Source organism: Anomalospiza imberbis, chromosome 3, assembly GCF_031753505.1.
Source record: "Anomalospiza imberbis isolate Cuckoo-Finch-1a 21T00152 chromosome 3, ASM3175350v1, whole genome shotgun sequence".
NCBI lineage: Eukaryota > Metazoa > Chordata > Aves > Passeriformes > Viduidae > Anomalospiza > Anomalospiza imberbis.
The window spans coordinates 78466073-78482402 of NC_089683.1; the positions used below are offsets into that span (position 1 = coordinate 78466073).

Consider the following 16330-nt stretch of genomic DNA (forward strand, 5'->3'; position numbering starts at 1 on the left):
TCTATACTGGGAACCACTCTGGCCTTTGTAACATTTCATCAGCTCTTTCTGTCTTGGGGATCCTTCCCCTATATATAAAAAGGTAAGTGCAGACATAAAGAAGTAGACAAAGTCAGGCTAAAGGCTCGAGAATAATTGATTAAATGGAAGCAAAGGTGGGATGTAGACAAATTATCAGATCAGGAAGCTGCAGTATGTGGATACTAAGCCATATATACTGGACTTCTCATATTTTTAAAAATACAAAGACTACTGCACAACAATTTGTCATTTATCAAAGCTAACATGATACCTTCCAGATTAACAGAGGATGTACTGAGGTTACTTGCCAAAGGTTTGGGCCTTGATAACAGAATTCACTCCTTAGACTGGAAGGCAATGGAAATACTGCTTTCATTTATAACTGCTTTTCTCTTCAACTTGCTGAAAAGGAGGTAAGATTACACAGGAGGCTGTCTCCAGTTTTACAAGCCAAATCAGTAACAGGTAACCCATGGAAAGCTGAGGTCCAGACTGAAGATAATCATGGTGAGATCGTGCAAGCAAATCTTGCCTGAGAGCACTCCATGTCAAAGAAGTACTTTGGTTATGAAAGCTCTTGTTCATAAACCCTATGAGGGTGACTTTGCCCTGCTGTTAAAGGGATATTTTTCAAGTGACTGCATTAAGATTCCCCCTTCTGATCTATATTCATACCAAGGGAATGCAGGGCAAGATTGTAGGCTGCTTTAGCAGACTATCTTTGCTTACAAGACTCTGCCTCTGGATTTAGCCTTTATCATCCATCCTTACATTCCCCACAAGAGGGAGAAATCTGCATAATTTTCAAAGCCTATATCTTGCTGGTCAAGCACAGACTTTTTTCTTCCTAGCTACTGCATGCTAATAGAAGCCAAGCATCTGGGCCTGAAAAATGAATTCACAACAGATTGAATTAAGAACACCAAGGAATCATACTGGATTTGAGACAGTAGTGCTACATAGTACATTGGTGTTTTTCATATTAATTATGAACATAGCTACAGATGCCAACAGAAGTGTGGAACTATTTCAGTCTCTTCCAGCAAAAGGATCAAATAACACATAAAAGAAAGAGCAATAAAAACAGATGGAAAAAAATTATTCAAATGTATTCCAAAACTTATTCTTTGGGATCAACCTGGAAGCTACAAAAAGATGAGCAGGAACTGCTGATAGACGCATTTGCAGGACTCCTAGCAGTTGTTTACATGCATTATCAATTAACAGATTGAGATGTTCCAGATGGAGCTTCTCACTGTTACCAGATATATTCTACTTGTGAATATGAAATCAGACAACAAATAAAGCAGCAAGCAGCTTGTCCTCTCAATGTTCTTAATCATCAGTGGTCTTCATTAGTACTACTACACTTTCTTTTCCAGTTCATCCACTAAAAATACTGAGCTCAGCTCTATGAGGTAAAACACAGAAGCTCTGAAACCTAAGGCAGAATAAATATGCTCCAGCTTCAACAGTTTTGTATCTTTTATGCCCTTACATGCAGAAACAGTGACAACTCTTGTAAGACACAAGGAGCCTATTTCTATAAACCACTTATTTTAAGCATTGAGCACATTAATAATACTTTAGTCTAACCCAAACAGGTTCAAAACAACAACTGCTAATCCACTTTAACTACTTTTAAATACTTTTAAATCTTCCTTTACCACATTCACTCATTAAAAAAATGCAGCATAGTATCAGTCAGACTATTAAGTGGCGTGGTAAAGTCTCACAGTTATTTTAGAAAACTGAAATACATCTAATAAATAAAATGCGACTTTTATGTGGACTCTGAAAATCACAAGTGAGTTCTGCAGGACATAAAATCAAATCTTAATAGAGTACATGAATGTAACCATAAATTAGAGAGAAGGCTAGACTGAATCTGAAGAAAGGGAAATAACAGACACATAGTCATGAATATTGTTCATTGAAGACATCCAAGAGGCCCCTACTAGCAACTCATCTAAAAGAGGCTATTTTATTTATTCTTCACTAAAATTAATTACAGTCTCATTCAGCCTTACTGCACTCGTAAGAAAAAAAGTTATCTAGGAGTAAAAATGAAGCTATGACACTGGTCCAGAGGTGAAACTTTCCAAGGATAGAAATGGCAGCAGTTATATACCCTGGAAATAAAGACTAATCCAATAAAGTGCTCTGAAAATAACAGTGACAGTTTTTAAAACATTCCTGAAATAAATGAAACATTGTAAAGCTGAAATTTAGTGACATTACTTAGAGCAGGCCAAAAGAAACACAAAGACATAATTTTTTAACCTCAATGTGGGAAAAAATCATTTTAGTTTGAAAACCTGGGAAATGGATGATCCGGTAAAAAGGGATTATATCAGTCTTGATGACAGATTATGGAAGGTTACAACAAACAGAAAGTTATGAATTCCATCTTTAACCCACATTTGTTGAATATCTGCATATGCATGAGAGGAAAGCTGGATTAAAGGAAACACAAAAATGTCACTATTGAGATGTTCATTTTTACAGAGTATTCATATACTAAGAATCCTTGGAATGAAAACTACATGAAGATAACTCAAAACCTTTTGAATTAAGACTTTTAATAAAGAAGAGAACTAGATATTATATTTTAGCACGTAAGTGTGTAGTGCTCTTGGGGAAAAAAAAAAAAAAAACATTAACATGTCAGAAGACAACACAGATAGCAGCAATAGAAATAAAGGTAAACTTCTGCCTGAATGCATAACTAGCTAAACCTTGAAGCAATATGGAAGATTGATGGAGCTCTCATTAGAAATAAAGTCTCTTTTCCTTTATAATCTCTTGCCAGTTTGATTCTGCAATACCACCCCTGCACAAGCAAACGTATTTCAAAGCATCACATTCCAAGTCACTGTGGAAATATAACAGAAACCAAACAGGAGATCATGTATTTTCTTGCTCAACAGGGAATTAGTATCTCATTCTTCCAGACATTAAATGAAATCGCCTGGAAAACAGAAGGATTTGGGGTGACCTAATTGTGGCCTTCCAGTACCTGAAGGGGACCTACAAGAAAGAGGGACCAGGCTGGATGGAACTCTGGTCTAGTGGAAGGTGTCCCTGCCCATGGCCAGGGGCTTGGAACTGGGTGATCTTTAAAGTGCCGTCCAAGCCAAAACATTTTATGACTCTATGAAATGGCTAATAGGAATTATGAACACTGTATTTTCCAGGTCTCTGAATTCTGTCAGTGACAGCAATCCTATGAGCATCATCTAGGGCTACGGACTGCATTAGACTGCAACCCGTGCATACACACTAAGATAGAATATAGAGTTCTCCAGTAAACAGAAACCAAAATTTGTAAGAATATTTCAGTATTATATTAAACCTTATTAACAAATTATAAAGAGAATCAATAAAATTAGATTTTATTACTTTTACTACATATAAAGGCAAAATGAAATACTTTTCCCTTCAGAGGTAGCACACTTCAAAATTTTTGCTCATTTCACAACCTAAAAGGTTTAGTACACTTGGTTTCCACTGTTACCGATTTATTCATCAGAAGATGAGATTTGAATTTCAAGTATCAAAAATCATGCGAAAAATAAGCATATCTATACACACTGGGCCAGCCCTAAAAGATAAACCAAATTTACAAGCACCTATTTTAAAAAGGTGCAATTAGGAGCAATACTGTAACTGAATAGTTATTGAGAAATACAATCTTGCAAATGAACCTAAATCAAGACTGGATGAATTATGGAAAACAAGCCACAGTAAGGCAGCAGAGCCAATAGTTTTACATGAAACTTTTCATATACTCCAACTTCCCTTCAATTCACAGTTTACAGCACTTATATTGCTCATGGTCCATACCCTATTCTTAGAGAAATTCTAAATTCACACTTGTGGACAGATTTAGCACTAACAAAGACTACTGATACGTTCTTCACTGACACACTGCAGTTGTCAGTATTCTACCACAGCTTTAACGCCAAGAGAAAAATCAAGAAGTTGTGCTAAAGCCCCACGTGAGGAGAGTCTGGACTGTGGTACTGCCATGAGGAACAACACACAAACTCCACTAAAAGAAGACAGGGTGTTGATTAGTAATCTACATAAAACGATGACAAAATAAGTAGAACTGACAGTCCTCAGTTTCATCTCCTACATTCCCTTCTGCTTCCAAAAGCTCTATATAAATTAGCATTTCTGTACTGATATTACCCCAACTCACCTGGCAGTCAGGAGTCTAACAGGATACTGAGCATCTAAATCTACTGTTACCATCTGCCAAACACACTGCTATTTTCAAGATGTGTAACTTCTACCTTTCCTTAAGGAGGGGAAATTTCTAAGCCATTTATAAAAACCTTTCTTCAATCCAGCTAAGAATGTATCCCAAAATAAACACACAAAAAAGTTTACTGATTGTAAATGCCTTTTAAGTAAACACCTATATTAGAGATATCTTCTCCATCCAACCCAACATTTCCAGCAGGGGATATCTTAAGTAGAGAAACAGTAACTACTTTTAGGACACTGCTGATATAACTGATGATGCTGCAATAGCAGCCAGTAGGATTGATGATTAGGGAAACTCATTCTAGCACTCCACCTTGCAGATGTGCCTTCTCTGACACAGTGTTACGGTTACTTGTGAAAAAGCAGTCACAATAAAATGACAGCTTATTAAAATCCAAACCTACCTCACAGAATTTCTGTAACAATGCAGCTGGCAAAAAATCCTGAAGCTTTAACTGAACAGGAGGCCCAGTCCAATTGCTTTGAACGAAGAGCTGCAAACTCCCCACACCAAGCAGAAAAATCAGCCTCTGCCTGCAATATAGATAAAAACAGCAATTAGCAACATATTACATTTTCACTTAAGGGTACAAGAGCTGATTAAATCTTGTGCTAGCTCAAAACCTTCAGCTTAAAAGAAACAAATCACTCTCCTGTGAGGAGGGTACAATGAATGGAATATTCAAGAACGCACAGAGGAAACTGAAAGTCCTCCAAACATGTTTGTTTATAAAGGTTGCAACTAATGCCAAACATCTTGGAGGTGGAGTTTATATATTTAACAGTTTAAGGCTGTACACAACTATCAGAGATCAGAAGACTTGCAAAGGATGCAAATAATCCAATATTTGCATATTGCATGGTTGTTATAGTTTCTTATGATACATCTAATTCTCAGCATTTTCACAGAAAAAAATACTGCAATAGTATATGTTACAAAGGAGCAAGTTAATTTTTGTTCTGACATAACTGTTTATTTTCACTTCCTCTAATAAAAAAAATAAATTAAATCAAAAATTCAGGATACTCCCTCCAAGTTGGTTCAGATACTTTGGCAGTAAATAATATCTAATTCATCATGGCCTTTCCTTTAAATAATAGCAATTTATTGAAGGATGAAATTAAGAAACTTTGTTTCATTTCTGAAACTAGGTATGGCAAAATTTTCTTTGTCTACAAGACTAAGCTCATTTTACATTGCTATGATTTCTTTAGCAAATAATCTATGTGGTCTGCAGAAGGCAGGGCACAATATCTCAGAATTTAATAGTTAGTTTAACAGGTGTAGATTTTTAAGATTTATATACAAACTTCTTGTTTGTTTTATGATACCTTAATGGCTCAGGACCTTGTTGACAAAAGCCCTAACACACAGAAAATGGGCCTAACTAAAAAAGTTAGCATTTTAACTGTGCAGGTTTGATATAAACACTGGAATGTTAAGGAGCATAACTGAAACAGAAAAACCTAGTCCTTTCTTTTTGTATCAGAAAACAGAAACTTAGAGATGTAAGAGCCCTCCAATCGAAACAAAAAAATAAAGTGTTGTATAACCCCCTAAAAACCAAAGCAAAATAGAAAAGCTGCACACAAACAAGCAGCTGGTGGGCAAGAATGCAACAAAAGATGCAGAACAATAGGAAAGAAGGGGTGGGGAACATTTAATTGAAAATTTAAAAAACCCAAAAAACCAAAACCATCTTTCAGGGGAGTCAGAGAACAAGGACTGGCATTAAGAGCTCTTGTAGAACAAGACAAGGTAACACTTACTGGCTGTCATTATTCAGCCAGTAACCATCTGCTACGAAATATGGATATATGAATACATACGCAAGATCACCATTAAGCTTCCAAATAACTCAAGAACACAAAGCACTAACACAATTATTGTATACTAAATTATTACCACTACACATGAAATAACTACATTGATATAAATTTCCTAATTTTCTCCCATGATAAATTATACTTCAAAGCTTCTGATAGGTAACACAGAACAATCAACCATCCCTGCACTGTGATTTGATATTCTGGTCTTTTGAAGATTATTTTCATTATTTTATAATTTACAGTTTCTACTAGTAACAATTTATTTATTTTAACATTACTGATATTTATCTGGAAAGCAAACGTGCTTGAAGAGACACAGTTTTATTCATGCAGAATGCCTCCGGAACAACTGATAAAAAAATCCATTACTTTGGCTGGGATACTGTTTTTCCACTGTTTAATTTGTCACCACCATTTTTTTTTTCCCCATTTTCAGATTCGTGACCAACTCCCAGTTTCCTTATCACTCACTCTGTAACAGAAAACCAATTTCAAGCTGTAATCCCTGTAAATGCTGATCTCCCTTGCCTATCCCCTATTTTTTTTCCAAGAAAATACATTCTGTCTCCCTGACTGCCCTTCACACTTAACAATGCAGACCTGCAGATGCTCACCTCCCAAAGGCTGCCTGAAAAGCAACACAGAGACTGCTGCCAATGTCCCCCTTGCTATGGTGATCTACATAATTTATTTTGCATTTATCCTTAGATATATGTCTGTATCCATTCAACTCATTTTTCCTTTCTCTGTGTGAATGGGGGTTTTGCTGCCTTTTTTTTTTAACACTGTTTACACCAAGTCCAATCGTTCTTCATGATGCAGAATCACATGCTTAATATCCATATTGCTGTATCAAACGCTCCTCAAAAATAATGAACAACAGTGCATTTGTATTTAAAAAAATGGATGTGCATATAATGCTAGAATTTACAAACAAAATAAAAAATATTCAATTGTCAGGTTCTGCTTAAGAGGTAACAGGTTTCTGTACTTTTTTGTGATGCCAGAAATTGCAGAAGAGTAGCCAAAACTACTCAGTGTCTAACTTTGCTATTTTTTTAATTCAAGAACATCAAAGCAAGCTGCAGAAACAGCAAAAATTTCTTCATTTTCAGTTTTCATTAGAAACAGCACACCAGTTAACCAACCATCAGATGTTCATTGAGAATACCATTCAGTGTTCAGTTTGGGAAATCATAACAAGCTTTATTGTATGGACTTCTTTCACCAAGTTTGGTATTCATTTATATGATGAATAAGGTAGAAGTAGTAAATACATGCTCAACAAAAACAGTGTTAGAGCTCATTTCCTTGTTCCTTTAGATTTTGGAACCTGCACACTATTTCCTTCCAGTCTTTTGAATCAAAGTGTACATCAAGCAAGGAATGCACCTTCTTCCTACGAAGCTCAGGAAAAAAACAAAAAAGGCATTCCCCCTCTGGATGGTTAAGGCATATCCTATTGCTTCAGCCTCCAAATTTTGCTGATTAAAATACAGCCATGAAGCTACATTTTCATAGAAAATCACTTTTAAGCATTGAAGTGAGTAGCAATAGCAGGAAAAGAGTAAAACAAAAAATATCCTATTCAACACATTTATTATAAGGAATGCTTCATTTTTAGGACATAAAGGCTTAAAGTGCAATAGTGAAAATGTGTTTGGGGCAGGGAAAAGAAGGCAATCAGTTAAAAGGATAGAAACGTTGCACCAATTTTTAAAATGCTGCTAGATCATTTTTGTTACAAAACCACGGATTTGAAAGTGGAAAAAGTTACAGAGAACTTGTCCAAAGAAATTACCATCTAGATCCAAATTTTGAGCTGTTTTGCCCTCAAGCTGCTCAGTTTTAGCTTCAGAAAAAGAACTCCTTAAGAGTTATTTTAACACTATTACAAAACCATACTTTACACTGTTTATATTGTGCAAAAAATAGTAACATTCACATTATCCAACCTTTTCTCTCCAATTGAATTCAACTCCTACTCCTGTGTTTTTAAATCTCCAGAATTATAACTTTCAGTTCAAGAAAAAAAAATATTTTTACTTATCCCATCTATAGAAAGTCACAAGAAAATCAGTGTCTTACTAAATTTTCTGGGCTACAACTTTAAAATTTTGCTGCACTTCCTTTGAATCACTCAGTGGAAAAAGAAAACTACATTTTAGGCATTAAAAAATATAGAACCCACCAGTTTTATCATAAGCAATGGTAAGTCTGGATGTAAAGGTCACTTAGGTTCCTCCCATAAGGCCTTCACAGGACATAGGGTCTGCAGGTAGGAAAAATAACTATGTGACACGTTTTAATCCAGAAAGTCATCGGAGACCAAGATTGTACAGGTCAAAGTACTGTGCAGCACCTACCTAAAATAGGAAATTATCTGTCTTTCAGACAAGCAACTTCAGTAGAAGTTTTTGTATAAGAAAAAGACAACTTACTTCCTTCAGCCCCCAAAACTTCTTAAATTATTACTAATGGAGCTTGAAAAATTCACTTGGATGCTACCAACAAAACTGTTTCTGGCAGACACTGATAGGTTTTGAAGACCCTTTGCTTTCATTTTGAATAAAACTTCAGGCTATAATTTTAAGCAGAAAACCCTCTGTCTGCTTCTGAAATGCTAAACATTGCAGATCTGCCTTCATATATTCTGGCAAGGGGGCTTCTAATACAGCCCAGAGTTGCAGAGCAAAAAAGAAAAACCACAAAGACCATAGAGCTGGAGCGTTAGCAGCCAAGGAACCAATTCCTTTGTTGTCTGCATTAGGAGAGCAGGATACATATAAAGTTCCACTGATATAGATTGTGATTACCTTTAAGAAACTGAATGGCTTAAAAAGACAGCAACACATATTTGAAGCAATAATTAAGATCAGGACTGAGTCTGTTTCAAGTCCTGACTGATGTTTCTTTCCTTGTCACATTATTCAAACTACTGCAAGGTGACAGAATCTAGAAATACTGAAAAGATTATCCAGCTAATATTTAACAGTAACAGCACAGCAAAGTAAGGAAAAAAAAAAAACAAAACAAGAAACACCTAGCAAAAAACATGCATGGGAAAAGCCTCTGAACATTAACTCAGAAAGCAGGAGTGCATTGTATTATGCACCACACCAGAAAACGAGTTTTTGATACACTGTGATCATGAACAAATCTCAGCTGCGTTTTTCCAACATGCCAACTATTTTTTTTCTCTGATATTTTAGTAAAAACTCTTAGGTTTATGTGTGTCATACCAAAACATACGTATTTGGACTCTGCCAACACTAACAGGTACCAACTTCCTTCCTATTTTATTTTTTTCATCTTATTCTTCTCATATCTTTTGGTGAAACTTTTTTACCTTTTAAAATACCAATATATATATACACACAACACACATAGCTTTCTGCTTCTATTATCCCTAGCATGTCAGATTTCAGCCTGTTCATCATTTACACAGCAAACTGTAAACAGTAAATTCAGACACCTTCACAGCAACAATTAGCACATATAGTACAATTAAGAGAGACTTTATCAGAGGAAGTTTTGGGAAGAAAATTAATTGATGAACAGCACCCATGAATAACACTTTAGGCATTTTTACATTAGAAGAGCAGAACAACCTCATTATAAGTCAGACTTAGAAATACAAGCATTGCTTGGACAGTAACATTACACAGTACTTCAAGCAGCCACATAAATGTAATAAAACATTTCAGAGAGAAAATTGTTAATTGTTTGATGATATATGGCCAAATGAATTTACATATGTGACTTCTTTATACCAGAATCTTCTGAGGTAATCACTGTAAATAAAGCTAATGTCTTCAACAAACCCCTGTATCAAAACATCATTGTTTCTTTCACTGGACAGTAACAAATAGATACCCAAGGAAGCGGGGGGAACAACACAAGAAATTTATTTTCTCCTTTCCTGTCAGTACAAAGATTTTGAAGGCCCTATACAAATTCTACTTTTTTTAAAATGCCTTTTGTAAAAATCAAGCATAGCCTCTATTAAACTTCCATATAACAAATAATAATTTCCACCTTTCCACGTTATCAACCTCTGCAGAACAATCCAGGTATGCTAGAATCTGTTTCTCCAAGTAAGTGTCAATGTTCTCCTCTGTCACAGATGATGCACTGAAAACATTCTGAATGGCTGAATTTGAAAATATTGCCTTGTATTTCCCATCAAACATCAATTGCAACAATGATCCACTTTCTGGAAAAGAAACAAAAACACAACACAGAAATCAGTGTCAACTTTCAAACAATTTTGTCTTTCAATACATATTAAACCTCTTCAAATGAAAATATCTACCACTCCCCTTCTAAAGAATGTATCTTCATTTACACTGCAGGGAAAGTGCAGTTGCATTGAAACACAAAAGCATCACTAGCAGGTGTCACTTTATTCAAAATAATTTGCATTAAAGTTACAGTGAAACACAAACGACCAGATGAATGTAAAACAAAAACTTGCACTGAAAGTTCAGGAAAAATAAATGGATAGCCTCTTAAAAAACTTCAATTTAAACAGCAGGATGTTCTTCCTTCAAAATATTTTAAATGAACAGTAAACTCCTATAGATAAGAGAGTAATTTCACAGACCAGAGAATCTACTTAGGGGAAATGCAACAAAAAAATTCTTCAATATTTGCAGAGTTCAGTCTTATGCAAAACTGCAGAAACTGCTTAGCCCCTCATTTACATGCTTAGAATACCCACAAGCAATGGGCAATGAGACTTTATCTTTACAAAATAATTACTTCCTATGGTAACTATACTACCTCAATGAAAAGCCGGCTCATGGAGCAGATTCTCAGGGGTAATTACTAAGTTGGATTTAGACCCATGACTGTTTCTTAAGCCTGATTTCAAGACAAAGGGAAGTCAAGAAATGCTATATATTTCTAAGAAGCTTCACACCCATCAAGTTCTTGACCCAGGCTACGACTTTATTCACAGAAGCTATCTTCAGACATGCTACAGTGCAATCAATATAGCAGTTGTTGGAACAATCTGGCCATGTTAAAACCTGCTGTTCTTGAGCAAAACCATTATCTGTCTACCCTGCAGCTGTGGCTACAACTCATGCAGATGCACTAACTGTTTTCAGACCAGATGATGCAGGTGTTGGTGATGGTTCAGCTGAGGAAATGCAGAGGTCTGCACAGGTAAGTGCCTCACTATCAATCTGTGATTCCAGCTGGGGATTGCAGCTCCCTGCACTCAGTAGCTGCACTAACATCAGCAGCCGAGGTAACCAATTCAACACTGGCACAGCTGTGGATCCACACAAGCAGCAGCTGTGCAAAGAACTGATATGAATACCAACCCCAAACTCATCCAGCTAAACAAGTACTTTAAATTTTAGAAATACAGGAACACAGACGGCAGAACCACCTTCCATAACAGCAATGGGTGACTCTGTAGTGACAGAGATTCATTCATTCTAAAATCTCTACACCACACTGTTGACCGAAGTTTACTTCTGTTCTCCACAATGATCTACTGAATGGTATAAAAGATAACATGTGCTGTGCATTATTTTAGAAACACTTTAAGCTGTACCTGGAAGGACATATACAAAAGAATACCAGTGGTTCTGCAATGCTGCTGACATCATGCCCTCACAAAGAATGGAAATAACAAGAGACTTTTCTCCAATCTATTCTTTAGAGAGACTTTCTCTCACCAAATGACAACTTTTTTATACAGGATTATAGTTACCCAGACAGGCAATGCTGTAGTTTGTAGAATAACTATGGGCTGTGAGGACACGTGATGATGAATGAGGAATACTGAGGTCCTTATCTTTCCAGTAACATAACTGTAAGCACATAAAATCTGGTTTTGATTATGTGTGTAGCTTTTCATAGGACACTATACAAATTCAAGGTAACAGCTTTTAAATTTATTTTCAGGATCATCAATAAGAAGGGTCCATGTAAATGATGACTAAGAATCATCACAAAACCTACCATTTTCTATCTCTACTGCAAGATGCCTTTCTTCAACAAGTTTTCCCCACATCTTATAGCAGCACACTACTCAAAACACCTCAAAACAAACCAAAGCTAACAAACAATCAGACAAAAAAAAGCAATCAGAAAAACTCCACGTGGTAAATAGCATGCCCAACCCTTGCTGCAAAGACAGATGTGACAGATGTCAGTCACATCAGCTACCATTCCTGGACAGTACAATGATTAAGGCCAAATGAAAAGTCACATAATGAAATAAGACCTGATTAGCTCTGTATGGCTCTTTTCCAAAAATCTGTAAGCACCTAGGTAAGGATAAGTGAGATTTTTCAATATACTACAACATGGCACATGACTTGAGTACTTTAGTCTGCCTGAAACATGGAAGTACCTTTACATGACAAAGGTTACATTTTAAGAGCTGATGAGCTCCCCTGCACGAAAGCTGTGTCTAACCAAGTCCCCCCAAGAGACTATTTTCCATTGATCCCTCAAGCAACTGTGACCGAGTAACTAATAAATACAGAAAAGGCAGCTCGTGCCAGACTCCTCCTTCCCACGTTTTGCTCCAAGAGCGCGTTCCACCTCAGTGCCAAGTTCCAACAGGCAGGCAGCTTTTCACTCGGGAGGCAGCCGGAGGGAGCCCCGTGCTTAAAAGCCTCCCGAGTGCCGGCATCAGGCGGGCGGCGCGGCGACTGCCGGACCGGCACTGCTGCGGCCGCTCGCACCGAGAGCGCAGGCCGGGCCGCTCCTCCAGCCTGACAAGCCCACGGCCTTCCCCACTCTACAGCGCGGGCAGGAGGCCCCGGGAGCCCGGCGAGGATCTGACAGGGCGCCGGAGGGGAAAACACCCGCGGGAGGAGGGAGCCGCCAGCCGCGGCCCCGGCTCAGTCCGGTGGCTCCGGACACGCACAAGGAGCGGGCACCTTCCCCGCGCCGGGCCGGGACCTCCCCTCACCTGCGGCCGCGCCTTCGCCCTGCTTCCACGCCAGGGACTCCGCGGCGCTGAGGAAGCCCCTCAGCAGGGCGCGCTCCAGGGCCAGCATGGTCCCGCCGCCCGGGCCCGCCCCGCTCGCGGCCGCGACCCCCGCGCCCACAGAGACGCGCGCGCTGCCCGCACGAGCCCTCAGCCCATGTGCGGAGAGCGGCCGCAGGGAGCCGCCATGACGGCGGCGCGGGGCACGCCGGGAGGGCGCGCCGGCCCCGCCCCGCCCCGGCCCCGCCCCGCCGCGGGGGGCGGCGTGAGGGGAGCGCGCGCGCCGCCATGGCCGGGGAGGTGCCTTCGGCCGCCGGGGGCGGCACCGACCCCCGGGCAACGGCCTGGGAGGGGGCGGGGCGGGGCGCGGGCACGCGAACGTGAACGTGAACGTGTCCGCGCGGAGGCTGCCTGGGCCGTGCCCTGCGGAGAATCACCAAAGGGGGCGGGTTGGGAGGGAACACGGTGGGTCAGCTGGTCCAGCCTTCCTGCCCCGGCAGGGTCATCCCGGAGCACCATGGCACGGGATTGCACCCAGACGGTTCTGGAATACCTCCAGTGGGGAAGACTCCACAGCTTCTCTGGGGAATTTGTTCCAGTGCTCAGTCACAGACAGAGTAAAGAAGTTCTTCCTTACATTGAGCTGGAACTTCCTATGATTCTGCCCGTTGCCTCTTGTCCTATTGCTTGAGCCCAGTGAGCAGAGCCTGGCTTCATCCTCTTGACACCCTCCCTTCAGGTACCTATACATCCTGTGTGGAGAATCCTCTGGGATCCTGGGCAGGTGCAAGCTGAGGTGCCCAACACTCAGGGCAGGCAGGTCAGGATCGTGCTTTGGTCTATCCCGATGTTGATTTCAGCACCTGTCCAAACATAAGCTTGATATTATTAAAATTCCTGTTGTGAGATTTTGTGCTTTTTATTTTCAGGGAAAACCAGTAAAGTAACATTTTCTGTGAATAAATAGCTGCTAAGTATAATTCCTTTGTAAAAAGAAGGAATGTTTTGCTGTCTTCCTCACCTCTGCCAGTTCCCCCAATGTGTGGGGTTTCACCCTTACAGTTCAGTTCTGGCAGCATCTAGAAATATCTGGAAGCTGCAGCAGGTATGTGGGCAGGAGTACCCCTGGCAGGAATTAGTGCACTCCTCCCTGGCACTGGGCTGATTGTTACTGCTGATGTAAAAGATGGTTTGGCATGTTTGTCAGTTGCCACAGACTTATTGAAATCTGCTGCTTAAGTTTGCTTCCCTAAACTATTTGAAGAATATACATTTATTTCTCAAAGAACAATCAATACGCTTTCTTTGCATCCAAGGATTGCTTCTGCCAGATGGCTCAAGGGGAAGAAAGTCTTTGCAGGGCTGTGTAGTGCAGATTCAAGATTTTAGCATAGTGCTGCTTATTGTTTCTAAGCAGGAAGGAGATAATCAAAATTTCTGACACAACAGTTTTCAGAGAATAACCTTCATCTTTAACTTTTTTTCTGAGAGTGTGAGAAAATTATCCGTATGAAATGTGCTGCAGTGGTATCCGAACTAGCGCATTTAATATCACCTTACAAGATACCTGTGCTGCTGTATTGATGCAGTATTTATCTTCTGCTGCAGGGTTTTTTCCTAAAGCCTTTTGAAACAGATGATCTCCTTGTGGACTACCAAAAAACCCTGCACACTGTAAAAGAAAAAGATTTGTAAGCGTCAAACAATTAACATAAGCATAGATCTATTATTATGACATTTTAAGTGACACAGTGAGCTGCTGTTTGTAAAAGCTGCTGTTACATGATTTTTAAACTGATCCTGAATTCTGTGTGCCAGGTCTCTGGTACTGCTGGGGAGAGAAGCAATTGTGTTGTGTGCCATTTTTAAGCAGGAGTAAATCTGTTGTTTGAGGAGGGGGGAAAGGGGAGGAATTGTCAAAGATAAACTGGCTCATTGGGATACCACGATGAAAATTCGCAGGACTGTGCGACCAAACTTCTGCAATTCTAAGGAGCACATTTGATGTACCTGGTGAGAGTAGGGGAGATGTAAGGCTTGTACTGGGGAATTGTATCAGTTTTTCTTGCTTTGGCTCTGTCAGTTCAGTCAAGTTATATGCCACTAACCAGTTGGTCTCTTCTGTGATTTATCATATTTAAGGTTACATCACCTTAGTTACAGTATCAGAAACTTCAAGCTCATTAGAAGCTTGGGAGCCCCCAGTAGACATCAGCTAAATGCTGAAACTATATTCTTGGATTTTGCTGAGTTAATGTACAGGCCCTTACTGTCAGAGGGGTGGGTTCCTCAGAAGGCTCCCAGCATATTTTCCAGTTTACTATTTAAAAATAGTAAACTTTTCCAGTTTACTATTTAAAAATAAACTTATACTTGCAGTCTCCAGGTGACAAGGGCAAAAGAAGGCAATTATTACACAGCTGTTACGCTCTCCCAGCAGGATATCTCGGGCACAGGCATGGACGTGATGCTTGGCGTGCATTGTGGTTGCTTCACTGCACTCACCAAGCAGCTCTGCATCCCTTGAGTCTCTCTGACCACTTGGCCAACTTGTGCTCTTGCTTCACCAAACCCCAAAGAACAAAATCACTGAGCAGTCAGTGAAGTGGAGGTAGAAAAGCTGCATTTCAAATGTGCTAAAATAATAGAGGCTAGGGAATTCTTCTCTTCCTCACAACTTTATAAAACAGTAACAGTGTAGGCTACTGCACCACAGGAAAAGAAAGAGTGATTCAAACCATTCTTTGGGAATGTAAAATGAAGAACATGGCCAGTTGCAAATAACCCTGGACAGCTCTTCTCTGGCATTGTAGCAACTCTTCTAGAAGCTGACATTAATTTCATTAGTCATTTGGAAAAGAATATGTATTAATATTACTGCATCTCTTTTTGTATGGTATCCAGGATGAGTTAAATGAGTAGAAAAAGAGGAAGTAGGTCTCCAGTAAATACTTATTCCGTCTGTAAAATACAGCTTTAATATTTGAGGTGCAGTCTTCCCATTTATAATAGGTTAATTTTTCTAAAATTTAGCCATTTAATAGAAAATCTGTTGCCATTCCCAATGTCCATGAATAAGTATTTGCTGACCTTTTTGCAAATATTGCTCTGTTCCTTCTTTTTTCTCCTTTTTGTCACATCAGAACATATCTCATCTGAACTTTTAAGAACTAATTATTACCTGGTTAGTTAGCAGAAATTTGCTCTGTCTCAACTACATAACATCTGTGAATTTTCAGATGAAGA

General features: G+C 39.2%; 1 protein-coding gene across 1 annotated transcript in view; it reads right to left on the reverse strand.

The window, feature by feature from the left end:
* Positions 1 to 13289, reverse strand: part of TTC27 (tetratricopeptide repeat domain 27) — a 114275-nt gene extending 100986 nt beyond the window's left edge. Inside the window, exons 1-3 of the mRNA XM_068185296.1 lie at positions 13067 to 13289; positions 10165 to 10342; positions 4701 to 4830 (exon numbers count right to left, since the gene is read on the reverse strand). Of these exons, the coding sequence (XP_068041397.1) occupies positions 4701 to 4830; positions 10165 to 10342; positions 13067 to 13154 (396 nt within the window). The 5' untranslated portion in view covers positions 13155 to 13289. The remainder of the gene's footprint in view (positions 1 to 4700; positions 4831 to 10164; positions 10343 to 13066) is intronic.
* Between the last annotated feature and the right edge of the window lie 3041 nt (positions 13290 to 16330).